Source organism: Rhinolophus sinicus, chromosome 2, assembly GCF_057876585.1.
Source record: "Rhinolophus sinicus isolate RSI-liver-muscle chromosome 2, RSI-T2T, whole genome shotgun sequence".
Classification (NCBI taxonomy): domain Eukaryota; kingdom Metazoa; phylum Chordata; class Mammalia; order Chiroptera; family Rhinolophidae; genus Rhinolophus; species Rhinolophus sinicus.
The window spans coordinates 664,955-679,033 of NC_142502.1; the positions used below are offsets into that span (position 1 = coordinate 664,955).

The 14,079-nt window shown below is 43.3% G+C and overlaps 1 protein-coding gene across 16 annotated transcripts in view; it reads left to right on the top strand.

The window, feature by feature from the left end:
• The window catches only part of WDR27 (WD repeat domain 27), a 154,393-nt gene that overhangs the window by 96,601 nt on the left and 43,713 nt on the right, over positions 1 to 14,079 (top strand). For 6 of the 16 annotated variants that reach the window (XM_088794927.1, XM_088794918.1, XM_088794903.1 and 3 more), the window contains one exon: positions 4,812 to 5,962. The exons of 7 other annotated variants lie outside the window; for them this stretch is intronic. Coding sequence is in view for 1 of the 9 variants with exons in the window: in XM_074333873.2 (XP_074189974.2) it covers positions 4,812 to 4,823 (12 nt within the window). In the remaining 8 variants the exon portion in view is untranslated. Of the gene's footprint in view, positions 1 to 4,811; positions 5,968 to 14,079 lie in introns of those variants that run through there. 3 more of the 16 variants (XM_088794905.1, XM_088794926.1, XM_074333873.2) reach the window with 3 other exon arrangements.

Genomic DNA, 14,079 nt, shown 5'->3' on the forward strand with positions numbered 1-14,079 from the left:
TCGTGCCGTGGACGCTTGCTTAGTTTTGTGAGAGCTCTTCAACTTTTGGAGCGATTGCACCATTTTCTATCCCCAACGGCAATATGTGGCTGCTTCTGCACGAGCTGCCAGAATTTGGTGGTGCCACTATTTTCCGTTTCGGCCACAGTGACAGCTGCGCTCAGCTTCAGTGTGGTCTGGGCTTGCGTTCTCTGGGGCGAAGAGTGGACGCATCCGCTCACGTGCTGTGATGGCTGCGTCACCTCCTCGCTGAAATGGGGTTCCTGTCTGTCACCTTTTCCCAGTTGTATTGGTTGTTGTCTTACTGTTGGGCTTGGAGGCTTTAATATACCCTAGATGCCAGTCTTTGGCGGATGTTTGGTTTCCTAGTGTTTTCTCCCCGTATGTAGCTTATCCTCTTAACAGAGTCACAGAGCAGAAGTTTTTAATTTAACGAGGTGCAGCCTATCTCTTTTTTCTCTTTGGATGATGTTTTGGTATGACACGTAGCTGTTTTGCCTAAACCTAGATGCTGTCAATGTTCTCCTGTGTTTTGTCTAAACGTTTTATCATTTTCCATTTGAATTTATGCCTGTGATCCACTATAAGTGAATTTCTGTGTAGGTGTGAGGTTTAGGGCGAGGTCCCTTTTGCCTACTAATGTCCAGGCACCCCAGCAGTTTGTGGAGAAGGTCTTCTGCCTCTGAGTTTCTTTCAGGATCAGCTGGGCTTTGCGGTGGTCCGTTTCTTGGTTCTCTGTCCTGTGCCTTTGGTCTGTGTGCCTGTCCCTCCACCAACACTGCCCTGTCTGATTAGGGGCTTGTGCGGGGGGCTAGGTTATCAGGCAGACTGATTCCTCCCACTTCACGCTCTTGTTAAAGATTGTCTTAGTTATTCCAGGGCTGTGGCCTTCCTTTAAGCTTTTGGAATCAGCTTGTGTACGTCTTGTGTACAGCAGTCCGTGTTGGGGCTTTTACAGGAATGCATTAATCCTTGGGGCTTTTATAGGAATCTATTAATGCACTTATCCAGATTAAGTGTGTGACTTTGGGGAGAACTGACGTTTTTCACTATGTTGAATCTTCCAATCCATGAACATGGTTTGTCTTTCCATTTATTTTGATATTTGATTTCTTTTGTCACCTTATACTGTATGTGTTTTTAACATTCATACCTGGTGTATCATTTTCGTTAGAGTAATTGTAAATAATACTGCATTTTTGACATTGGTTTGCATGTGGTCATTTTTGGCATATAGAGATGAGATGGAGCTTTGTGTGCTGATATTGTGACTTGGGTGAATTTATGTACTGCTTCTAGCAGTTACTGCTGTTTTATGTGGTTTGTTTGTTTGTTGATTCCTTGGGATTTTCTATGTAGACAATCATGTCATCTGCAGATAGGGCCAGTTTTGTCCCCGCCCTCCCATCTGCGTGTATTTTATGTCTTATTCTCACCTTAGGACATTGCTAGAGCTTCCAGTGCTATGGTGAATGAGGTGGGAGAGCAGACATCGTTTCATTGTTCCCAAGGTCAGGGGCGAGCGTGCAGTCTTTCACCATCAAGTATGATGTTAGCGCTAAGCCTTCTGTTAATGCTATTTATTAAGTTGAGGTAATTTTCCTCTCTTCCTAAACTGTCGAGCACTTTTGTCATAAATGTGTGTTGGCTTTTGCCAAATCCGTTTCTGTGTGAGTTAATAATTTTTCTTTAGGTGTTGATATGGTTGGTTGTGATATTTTGATGTTGTATAATGTCATGTGTCATTATTTGCAGAGCCACACAACTCTGTGAATGGATGTTTTCCACATAACTAATGCATGTGACAAAGTTATGCATTGGTGAAGATCCATCCACTTAAAGTAGAAGATAGGCCAACTGATTTTAATGCTTATGAATACAAAACATTCGTCAATATGGTTTCAGATCCCATAATTCAATGGCCTTAAGAAAAACGCACTCATATTTTGGAGTGCTATCAAAGAAGATTAATCACAATTATCTGAAAGGACGGTTTCAGGATACTTCTTCCTCTCCTGACACATATCTTCAACCAAAACAACATATCACAACAGTCAGAATGTAGAGACAGCATGAGAATGCAGCTGTCTTCTATTAGGTTCGACATTAATAAGATATGAAAAAAATATAAAACCATGCCCCTCGTCTCACCACATTTATTTTGTAGAAAATGTAGTTATTTTTCATAACATAGGTTACTTACATTATAATATGAATGACATATTGTTAAATGAATTCAAATGTGAATATTTTTAAAAATTTTAGTTTTAATTTATAGTTTGCTAAATATTGGTAGGTAGAACCTACCTAAACAAGAGCTCTTTGGGAGTCCTCAGTGATTTTCAAGACTATGAAGTGGTATTGAGACCAAAAAGTTTAGGAACTTCTGCCTATGATAGGATTATTCTGGTTTTAAATAATTTCTTGCATTCATTTTGGTAAAATATTTTTTTATAACATTACCTATTTGCTAAGATTTAAAATTTATTGAATTTTAAATTCAATAAATGAATTTATTTATTGTATGAAATTATTTATTGTATTATCAATTTTTATTATTTGATTTTTATTATAATTTAAGAATCTTGGTATTATTTAAGTTTTACAGGAAAATTTCAAGAATAATATATAGACCCGCACATGGTTTTTATCCAGATTAAATAATAATTTTGTTTTTATTTTATGCTGTTTTTAATTGACTTTTTATTTGATGTCCCTTCTTTCTTGCTTTCCCTGCATATAGCTATTTAACACTTGAATGTGGCTAGTCCACATTGAGATGATCTGTAAGTTTAAAATGATCGCCAGTTTTTGAAGACTTTGGTACTAAAGATACAAATTCTGTCATTAATAATTTCTATATTGATTACGTGCTGAAATAGTATTTTAATATATGGGGTTAAATCATACATCACAATGAAATCATTTGCTTTTATTTTTAATGTGTCTCCTAGAAAACTTAAAATTATACATACGGTTTGCATAATATTTCTATCGGATTGCATACACAGACATTTATTTTCCAAACCTCAGGGGTAAGTTGCAGATTCCATTCCCCTTTATGCCTGAAGACACTGGTTTGCATTTCCTAAGAACCATAACATCCTCCACACAATGCAATGCAGCCACTAACTCAGGAAGTGCAAAGGCAAGGAATGCAGCACTGTTATCTGTTTCTCTAACTCACAGCTCATTTCCTGTTAACATTTAAAAATCCTTTAGAACAGTTCTCCATTCCAGGGTGATATGTTTTATTTAATTATCATGCCTTCTTGGTTTCTTCTAACTTGGGACAATTTCTCAGCCTTTCTTTGTCTTTCTTGACCTTGACTTTTGGAAAAGTGCTGGTCAATTCTTGGGTAAAATTTCTTCTTTACGATTAGCTGCTCTTCTGTCCGGAGCACCACAGAAGTGAGGTGTTCTCATAGCAGCAGCAGCAGCCTGACATTGGTTTGTTACAATTACCTCCGTCACTTTCATGACTTGACTAAGATGCTGTACATCAGGCCTCTCTATTGTAAAGTCAATGTTTTCTTTTTATAATTAATACTATTTTGGGGGCCGTTACTTTGAAATGCTATAAATAGCCTATTCATTTAAATTTTCCCTAGTAATGCTAGCATTCATTGATGAACTTGGCATTTTTGTGTACTTGATTTTTACAGCCTTTCTTTAAACAGTGCAGTATAAAGGAGTTATCCTCAGGATTTCTGCCATGTGTAAAATTGATACCCCTCTTCTATGAAAAGTTTTAAGCCAGCAGCAGCGAAACTGTTGCAGTTTGCTGATCTTCATGAATTATGAAATTGTTTCTTTAATATATCATGTTGTTTCCTATTTATTTGGAAGAGGAGGAAGCCTAGAAATGGTCTTTCATTAAAAATAATCTTTATTAAGTGATATTAAAGGTTTATCATTATTTGTTACATTAGAATTTTTTTGAGCCTCAGAATTCTTTGTTTGACTTGTGTCTTCAGGACACACTTGCCGGACAGAGCAAGGCGGTAAGTCCCCGTTTCTTCTCCTCCTGCTGGATTGGCTCATGGTTGCAATTCATAGGCGGTACTGTGGACTTCGGTCCTTTTGCTGAAAAATTACCAGTCCTCTCTTGGCGAGACAACGCTTGTCTTCGATTATATTCCTCAAAAAGGGCCCCTGGTGACAGGGCCCCAGGTCTTGCATGTTTAGCCTGTTTTTCTGTAGCTTGGGGACTGGAAAAACAGGTTGTCTGGACACAAATGCTTGGTGCACGTTCTGACTGAAGGTTGCAAATGCTGCTCCGTTGTCTTGTACACTGTTGTTTTCAGAAAGCTGATGTCAGTCTAACTGCTGTGTAACTTACCCAGTGTCACCTGGAGGCCTTGACAGTTTTCCCATCGTCTGTGACGCCTGTTTTAGAGTCCTCTGTTGGGCAGTTCTCCCTGGTCAGGCGGCCCTCTCAGCGTTAGGATTCCGGTTCTCGCTTACACATCTGAAAAGTGTCCTTGGTTTATAGTTTCAAATATTTATTCTGCTCCATTGTTCACTTGTCCTTCTGCAGAGACTCGAGCTTTATGTATGTTATTCGCCTGCCTTCCATTTCACTACCCCTTTCACTTCTTTATCCCATTTTCATTTTTTTGGTGGTTTTCTTGCCTTTCTTCAGTGCTCTTAGTTACATTTTTATTTGAGTCTGTTCTCCTTGCTCACTTTGTAATTTATCCTAAATTCTGAGAGAGACATTGTAGACAGCAAACAATGAAACTGAAGGCTGGATGGGTGCTTTCAGTAGTGCACGAATGGGAAGTTCACTGTGACACTCTCTTTCCTAGGAAGTGACCTGAGCACACGGCCCACTAAGCTGAAGGCTGGTACAGAGCGGGAGGCAGGAGATCCAGAAAGTGCTGATCCGCCCCGGGCAGTCGTGGAGGCAATGCCAGACCTCCGCTGTGTGCCAGGGTCCCACAGGTGGATGGAGGCTTCTGGGAGAGCTGCCAGAATAAAGGGCGGCACTGAGAAAACAGAAAATCAACATAGGATGACTTTTTTATTAATAAGGAGTAAAGAGAATTAGGTAGTTTAAAAAAACAAAGCAAAGTCACCCTTGCCTTCTGTGTGACTGAACTGGGTCCGTGGGTGGAAGCTTCAGAAAGATTGATTTTAGTCCGTGTAACAAGGAGCCCCAATTAAAGTGTCTTAAAAAGAGCAGGTTCTGTTCCAGAGAAGTGTCCTCCTCCTGCAGGCTGAGACGGAGCCACTTGGAGATGTCGTGGGGGCTGCGTGTGGCGTCAGCGTTTGGACCAGTGGCCTCTGGCTGCTTCCCAGCCCCATAGCCTGGAATCCTTTCACCGTACTTTCCAATTTCAAATACTAGGGCGAAGTTGCAGCATATATTCCATGTGTCATGGATCGGCATGGACCTGTCTCCTCGCTTCGGCAGGTATCAACTCATGTCATTTTGTTTTACTCGACCCCCAACACATATGCTATTTATTTTGAAGAACACTCCTGGCACATTCGCTATCTTGTGGCTGTAAATATTTAGCACACTGTAACCCTCCAAAGATAAGGACCCTCGGCGCTACATTTGGAAACAACGTATTGAGATATGATACTCCTGGCTTGCAGTTTAATACGACAAGTCCTTCCCTTTCTTGCCACGGGTCCCTGCTGCCACCCAGTCCAGCTCCCACTCTCTCACCTGGACTGCCCTCCCTGCGGCCGGTTCTCCACCCAGCAGCCGAATGAGGTTCCCAAAGCCAGTCAGGCCATGTCACTCCTCCTACTCACGCTGTCTGGAGTCGGTTCGGAGCTCCTTACGTGGTCCGAGACCTCACATCACTGGGCCTGCGCTTCCGTAGCCTCCAGCACACTTCTCCCCGTCCAATAAGCTCTGTCCTTACAGGCATATTTTTTATTTCTTTTTTTAAATTAAATTTATTGACATGACACTGGTTAATAAAATTGTAAAGTTTTCAAGTGTACATTTCTGTAATACGTCATCTATATATCACATTGTGTGTTCCCGCAGACAATTCTTCCATCACCATACATTTGACCTCCTTTACCCTCATCTACCACCCCCTCCCCCTTGCCCTCTGGTAACCCTAAACTATTGTCTGTGTCTATGAGTTTTTGTTTCTTTATTTGTTTGTCTTGTTTGTTTGTTGCCTTCAGTTTTATATCCCACATATGAGTGAACTCTTATGGTTCTCGACTTTTTCTGACTTATTTCTTTAGCATAATAATCTCAAGATCCATCCACATTGTTGCAAATGGCATTATTTCATCTTTTCTTATTGCATAATAGTATTCCATTGTGTATATACCACAAGTTCTTTATCCATTCGTCTATCGAAGAACACTTTGGTTGTTTCCATGTCTTTGCCACCACGAATAATGTTGCAATGCACATCAGGGTACATATATCTTTTCGGATAAATGTTTTCAGATTTTGGGTAGATACCCAGGAGATGGATTGCTGGGTAATATGGTAATTCTATTCTTAATTGCTTGAGCACCCTCCATGCTGTTTCTATTTCTCACCAACGTTTTCCACTTTAGGACTTTTGGTCTTGCCTCTCCTCCTGACCAGAATGATTTTTCCAGAAGTTTTCTCATGAGTGGCTTCTTGTCTTTCAGATCTCAGTTCACAAATCATATCTTGAGAGGCCTCTTCTGACCACCCAATTTAGAGCAATCCCCCCTCACTCTCTGTGTGTTGCCCTGTTTTATATTCTCCACAGCACAGTATCCTCTCACAGCATCTGGTCGGCTGTGTGTCCACGTGCTCATGGCTGCTCCTGCTGCAGAATGTAAGCTCTGTGACAGGAGGGACTGCACCTGTCTTGTTTAAGCCGGGATGCGAGTCTTCAGGCAGCTGGCCTGTGGTCTGTTCTCTCTCAGCCACTATAGGACATTTTCCCCACGAGGGCCACGCTGGGAAAAAAGAAGGGAGACTGGTGACCTGGACCCTGTCCATTAATGTGGGGATAACTGGCCTGGTAAATGGACACAACTGTTTGCTGGCAAGCGAGTCCTTTCTATGTGATGCTTTCAGCAGGTGTCCCCGGGTTACAACTGCGTGGAAAACAAACCTGTGACCTAAGTGTGCACTGTGACTCCCTGGAGAGCGCTGTGCAAGCCACACAACTCTCAGAGGCCCAAAGAGGACATGTTTCTCCCCTCAAGGCCCCCCACCCCATGTGGGCCAGACCCCCGGCCTCCCTCTGAGGCCTGAGAGAGGAGGAAGGCCCTGGAGCCACACAGGCCGCCCCGACCTCTTCCTGCTCCTCTGTGCCTCGCCACCACTGTGCCCTTGACATTGCAGTGGAACTCGGCGCTGATTCGTGCGCGTCCTGTTTGATGGATCTGTGAGCTCCGTGGCCTAGTGTCGGCCTGCAGCACTGACTGCTCAGACCGCGTAGAACACACACGACACAGAGGGTAGCTGGAGTGAACACCCATGTCGTCGTAGTGTTTGTCTTCGTTTTAAGCAATCGGTGTGAGAATAAGCCAGCTTTATCAGTCCCACACCTCAAATACCATGCTCAGATATCTAGAACTACCCCCAGATTTCTGGTGACAGTAGCTAGAATCAAAGCTCCTAAAAGTAATTGACATAGTTTGGAAAATGCTTCCTTGCAAATACTTAATGACTCTGAAAGCATTGGAGTGGCGTGCAGACCCAATGGCCATGCAGAGCTGGTGGGGCGCCGAGGGGCGGAGGGTGCCAGACCTGCCGTGGCCGTGGTCCTGACACAAGGCTTACCTGACGTGGCCGTGGTCCTGACACAAGGCTTACCTGACGTGGCCGTGGTCCTGACACAAGGCTTACTACTACGTTCTTACAGGCTTCTCCTGAAGGCCATCTTAGAAGGGAAAGGTCCTCAAGCTAGAAGCCACAGAAGACTTCACCCCCACTGGTGCTAGCACTTCATTTCCACTCCGTTTGAGCCTGTTTTTGTTACTGGCACAGAAGAATAAGTCAGTATTTTCCAGAGATGAGGCCTTACAGGCTGGCAGCTCCCAGGTTCACTTCTGTGAAGTGCTCCCTGGGTCTTGAGTGTGGTTACCGTCCTCATTCCTTTACTGCAAGTACGTGTGTGGGAAAGGCGGTGGGTTCCATGGGGACAAAATCCAGAACTGTGGGTGGCCTTGCGGTCTTCTGCTGGAAGCACCACTCTAACATGTGTGTATTGGGTATAAAAGCTGAGCAATAATCACTCTCGTTTACCATGAACAATTGATACGCATTCTCCGACCTTCACCTTGAACCTCTGTCTTACCCTCGTCCCTCACCAAGTTTTATCTTGCACCAACTTCAAGAAAGATGGAAAGTTCCCAAGTTTGGGTGGTCTCAGTGCAGGCAGATAACACACTGTGAAGTTGTTACACCGCATTTTAAACCAGGGCGCAGATGGTTTAAGCTACATTAAGTATGTCTGGGCCAAGTTAATGAGCCTCATTTCCCAGGGGAAGGTGAACTACTGGAAAATATTTTATTGCCTTTTAATTTTGCCTTTGGCTTTCCATGATTTATGTCAGATTATAAAAGAAAGAAAAAAGAATTTCTAATAGATGAGTTTATTTTTTTACCCTGTTGCTGAATTTAAGACTGAAATACTTCATGGTATTCCTGTATGGCTCTGATACCTTTTAACTGTTGGACCAAAGGAGATCTAACAATATATCTTTGAGTTTTATAGAAAATTATGAAACAAGAATATGGGCACCAAGCAGACTCCTCATGGCTGGCGCCCACGAGACCTGTCCTTGTCCTTGTCGCACGTGATTTCATGTGCCGCTCCTTGTGTTCTCTGTCACTGACGTGACTGTCTGAGCTCACTGTGCTGCCTGGTGATACCAAACAGTGACAGAATATCAGTACTAGCTGGGCCTTAAAATCATCTGATCCCGTTTGTAGGCTAAAGAAAATAAGTGACTTATCAACAATTATAGAGAGAGTTTATAGCAGAGCAAATATCAGAAGTTTCCAGAGTCCTAGACTGGAGCTGTTTTCCCTCTGTACCATGGAAGCCTTTCAGTACAATTTAATATTTTAACTAAGTTGTGAATGGTTAGCTATTTTATTTTCTAGGTAAGTCATCTTATAAAATTATACCTTAAGTAGTTCAAAGCGGAATTCGAAAGATAGTCATTCATAGATATCCATCATACTAAAGTGTTCTTATAGGTGAGTAGGAAATGCAAATAATTTAAGTTTTACCTGAGCAAGACATTTGTATATCCAGATGTTAGAATATATGAAATTTCTAAGTAGAGGAGTGAAGGATAAGAGCTCGAGCTGATCAAGGAAAACAAGAGAAGACTCAAACTACTAAAATCAGAAATGGAAGTGGGACCCACTACCAACCTTACCAGTAAATTCGGTGGCGTGAATGAGATGGAAAAATTCCTAGAAAGACATAAGTGATTGCAGTTGACTCAAGAATAAAGAGAAAGTTTTAATAGTTTTATAAAAGTAAGGAGGTTAAATTTTAATAGTAATAATAATGATAATAATAATAAATTTCCACAAAGAAAGTCTCAGGACAAGATGACATAACAGATGACTCCTACCAGACCTTTAAAGAAGAATTAATGCTACTTCTTCACTAGCTTTTCCAAGAAATTAGAGGGAACACATCACAACTCATTCACTGAGGTCAGTATTACACTGATAAAAAAAAAAAATAAGAACAGAAAATTAAGGCCAATATATTTTATAAAAAATGCAAAAACCCTGAACAAATTACTAGCAAATCAAATACAGCAATATGTAAAAAGGACTATAGATCATTACCAAGTGAGATTTATCCCAGGAATGCAAGGTTGGTTTAACAAAATTAATGTAATGCATTATACCAGTAAATAAAAATAAAACATGATCTCTCAATAGACAGAGAAAAGTTATTTGACAGAGTTTGCACCCATGTATGAAAGAGTCAGACAACAGTAGCCACTGACCTTCTCCACATGATAAACTCCGTCTTTGAACAACTCACCGCCGACGTTCTCAATGTGGAGTCTGGGTACTTTTCCCCAAAGACGAGGAGGAAGACAGGACATGTGCTCTCACGCTCCCACTCGCGATGCTGCTGGAGGCTCCAGTCAGGGCAGTCAGGCAAGAAACACACACACACTCACCTCTCGAGGACCGTGACCAGCTGGGGGCCCGCGGTTGCTTACAGGGCTGTGTCTGCTGTCATTTGGGGATCGTTCTGTATGCTTGTGGCTCCGTTGTTTGTGGTGCCCGGATGTGCGGTCTCAGTGTGTGCTGCTCTGCCTCTGGCTTGTCTGTCTTTGGGACACAGAGACTATGTGATCTGTTCAGACAGTCCTCAGCTCGGGCCTGCCGTCACAGGAGAGGCTTAGATTCCAGTCAGGCACCCGCTGCCCGGGATCTTTCTCAGGAGGTAGAGCTTCTGCATGACCCTCCACACGAACATCAGGCATCCCTGTGACAGTGTCAGAAGCTCCCAGTCAGGCCTGAGCTGGGGCGTCACTGGGTACACCTGCTGCCGCTCCTCTCACCTCATCCCTGTCTTCCTCCAAACCACGTGGTCTCTGTGTCCTTCACACGCTGTTTTCCTTCTGGGAAAAGCCTCTCCTGTCTCTCTAGCGAGTTCTTGCTTGTCCGTCAAGGCCTGACCTTCCCAGGTATGTTCTCCTCTGGGAGCGCCCCCCCACCCCCCTTCTTTGGGGTGAGTCTTGGGCGTTGCCCCAGCTCCTCTGTAATTTACTTTGACCTCCCATGAGCCCTATAGCCCCCATGGTCTAGCACATTCTTTGGCACACATTAATGGTCCTCCAAATACGTGTTGAGTTGATATTGATAGATGGCCTGGTGGTGACACAGCACCTGGGATGACTCCTCTTCAAGGTGTGACACACCTCAGCATCTCGTTTTTTCTCAGGTTCACCTGTCCTGGGGGTCTTGGTTGAGTTAGTGTCAGAAGCCAGAGCTTAAAATTCTTAGTTAACTGTGCAAAGAACATGTTTTACCCATCTGTCCTGACCCATACACCTCTATCGCATCGAAACTGAAAAATCACGTAAAGCTACAAGTTTTGTGTGACTGAGGTGAACAAAATTTAAAGATAATTCAATACGGTTCTCATTGTGCAAGGTTGGTGACAATAGAGTTAAACCATCATTTAATGAAAAACAGTGACACAGGGCAGGCTCGGTGAGGCACGGTGCTTCTTCCCATTGTCACTTTGAGACAGGTCTCCTCGAGGGGTTTGCTTCCAACCGAGGAGCCTGGGTCAGTTGTACCCCACAGGCAGGGCGAGGCACGACTCACAAGGTGGGGACTTCCTAAACGTGTGGGTTTTCAAAAGGTAAAAGGTGCTCGGTCGGGAGAAATCATGGCAAATATCCCCGAAGCCAGGCAAGGATACTGGCTCCATCTTGGTTATAAATATAGTGCACACAGCAGGGTTACCTTAGAGGAACGCAGCGTAAAAGCTTAGTGGAGTTAACTTTGTGCTCGCTTGCAGCATGATAGTATCTGAGTGTGATATTTTCTTCTGAGATCTGGGCTAGAAAAGAGAACTTGGAAGGTAGTTCCTGTTATACCGAGGTCTTTGGAATGTAGCTGTGTGTCATTATATACCTGGTTCAATGCTGAGAGTTAGTGCTGGGGCAGCATTCTCTGTTGACTCCTGGAGAGATCCAGTGAGGACGAATGCCCGTGGGAAAATCAACAGAAGGTTCGGTGTCGGTTTCAATTCCAGAAAGTGTTAGTGCGTCCTTTTTTACAGAAATGTGTAGCTGTACTTGGGAATGTAAAATCTGACCCAAGAAAGCTATAGCAATCCATCTTATGAAAATGTTACAGTTCAGAGAATATAAGTGTATGTATAAAATGCAATCCATCCATTATTCAACAAATGTTTAGTGAACACCATGAGAAACGGTAGTGAGCAGGCTGGCAGGATCCTTGTTCTCATGGAATTGTCTAGTGCAGAGCACAGACAGTAAATACTAAAAACAAACAGCATCAGGACAGGCAGTGTCAAGCATTCTGACGTAAAAGCAGAACTTGGTGTGGGGCCTCACGAGTGGAAGGCTGTGCAGTCAAAGCAAATACGACCTCCTTAAAATGCAGAAATCAGGTGTGTGTGTGACGGGGTTTGCAACATTTTTCAGAAGAGTAATTCTCTAATCTAGAATTCAGGCCTCTGGCTGAGGATCACCTTAGAATTCAGGCTTTTGGTAATTGGTGTGTTGTTTTACTTCCATTCATGGGGTAGAGAGGTCGAGTGCCTTGCCAGTGAGGGCGAGGAGAGGTGTGGCCCTGGCGCTGACCTGCTGTCAGAACAGTGCTGTGTCATGCCCGCCTTGCATACGGAGCCAGTGACGTGATGTGACGGGCAGAGCACACAGACTCAGAGCCCAAACCTGGCTGCGTCCCGCACAGCTGAGGCCGTGCGCTCCTGCTCAGACCCACACCTGGCATGTGCTGTGCAGCGGACATAGGACTGACGTGCGCCATTCATGGAGATGAAGTGTTTGTAATTCTGGGGACAGGGAACATGACACTCGGAAAGGAGCAGGGAGAGGCAGGCAGTGTCCGACCTCGGCCCCTCAGGCTGTGGCTGTGCTGGTGGAGGGGCCCCTGGGGTTCCCACAGCGGGAGCTGAGGGCCTCGTGCAGCACGTGTACCCCTCGCTGTGACAGGAGGCCTGCATTTCCAGTGACACATTTGTAACTGCTTGTGTTGTAGCTTTTGAGTTTCGGCCACAGAAGATGGTTCACATTATAGCTAATGGTTGTTGATCTAACATCTGGCTGGTGGAGGCTATTTGTTCCTGAGGGTCTGGCAGAACTCGCGTTTCTGCGAATCCATGTTGCCGTGGCCTCCAGCCCCAAGCACGCTGTGGTCACATCACAGGAATGTGACAGTTGGACTGTAATTTTAGTTCTGCTCAATTTCCTTGTAAATGATTTATAAGCCCAACTTGAAAAATTCATCTTTAAATAAGTTGCAGCATTTTAGTTATCCTCAACACATAGGATTCCTCTTACACATAGTTCTATTATTATAGTTATTGCACAATGCTGATGAGGATTGTAAATTATAAAAACATGGCAACCTTTTCTTTTTGTTTTGTATTCAAGGCTAAGCAGCATTCAGGAGAACAGCTACATGATACCACGGAGAAAGATACAATAACAAAATTGCCCACATACAAAGCCACACAGATTTGGCTATATTTGTGCCTGTGGTAATCTAATGGGATTTTTAAAACGGTGACTCATTTAAATGAGCCTGGTCCAAAACTTCCTTCCTTCATTTATTCATGAAGGACAAGCTAGGGTTGAATTCAGAAGTGGATCAGAGCCTCTAATCTAATGAGTATGGTTTGGCCTTGATAGAAAAAATATTCTTAGCACAATCTGCAAAATATGCAGTCGTTTTACGGAAATGTTAAGATTTAAGATTCAGATGCACAGAAATAATATGTTGGGATTATTTTGTTAACTTCAGAAATGATATTTCTAGATACTTTCCCATTTTTTAAAGAAACAGTATCTACTGATTTGGAAAACATGTAGAAAATACATGTGAATGCAGCAGCTCTTAGCTGTCTCACCCCGACGTGTCACCGCTGTGAACACGTTCATGCACGAACCCTCAAGTGTTCTCCTGAGCGTGTGTGGCTGCCTCTGTCTGTGCGCACAGACACATGCATGCTTGCCTAGGAACACGCGATCCTACTGCCCGCACTGGGTTCAGCCTAATTGTTCATGTAATTAGGTTGGATATTTGCCTCGAGCTCTGCCATAAGGATGCACCACAGTTTATCGGGTCAGTGGTTCCCTGTTATGTTCAGACAGCCTCTCGTTTGTTTGGCTAGTACGTGTGATGGGTGTCCTGGTGAATCCGTCCTTTGTGCTGCGATTACTTCTCTGGAATAATTTTCAGGAGTGTAACTGCGAGTTAAAGTCCACAGTCTTTTGATAAATGTGGCCAAATTTTCTCTAAAAAGTTTGAATCAATTCTGTTATATATCTTCTAATAGAGTGTGAGGAAGCTGTGTGTCTACATGAAACAATACAAATTACTATTTTTAAACTGTTACACTGATC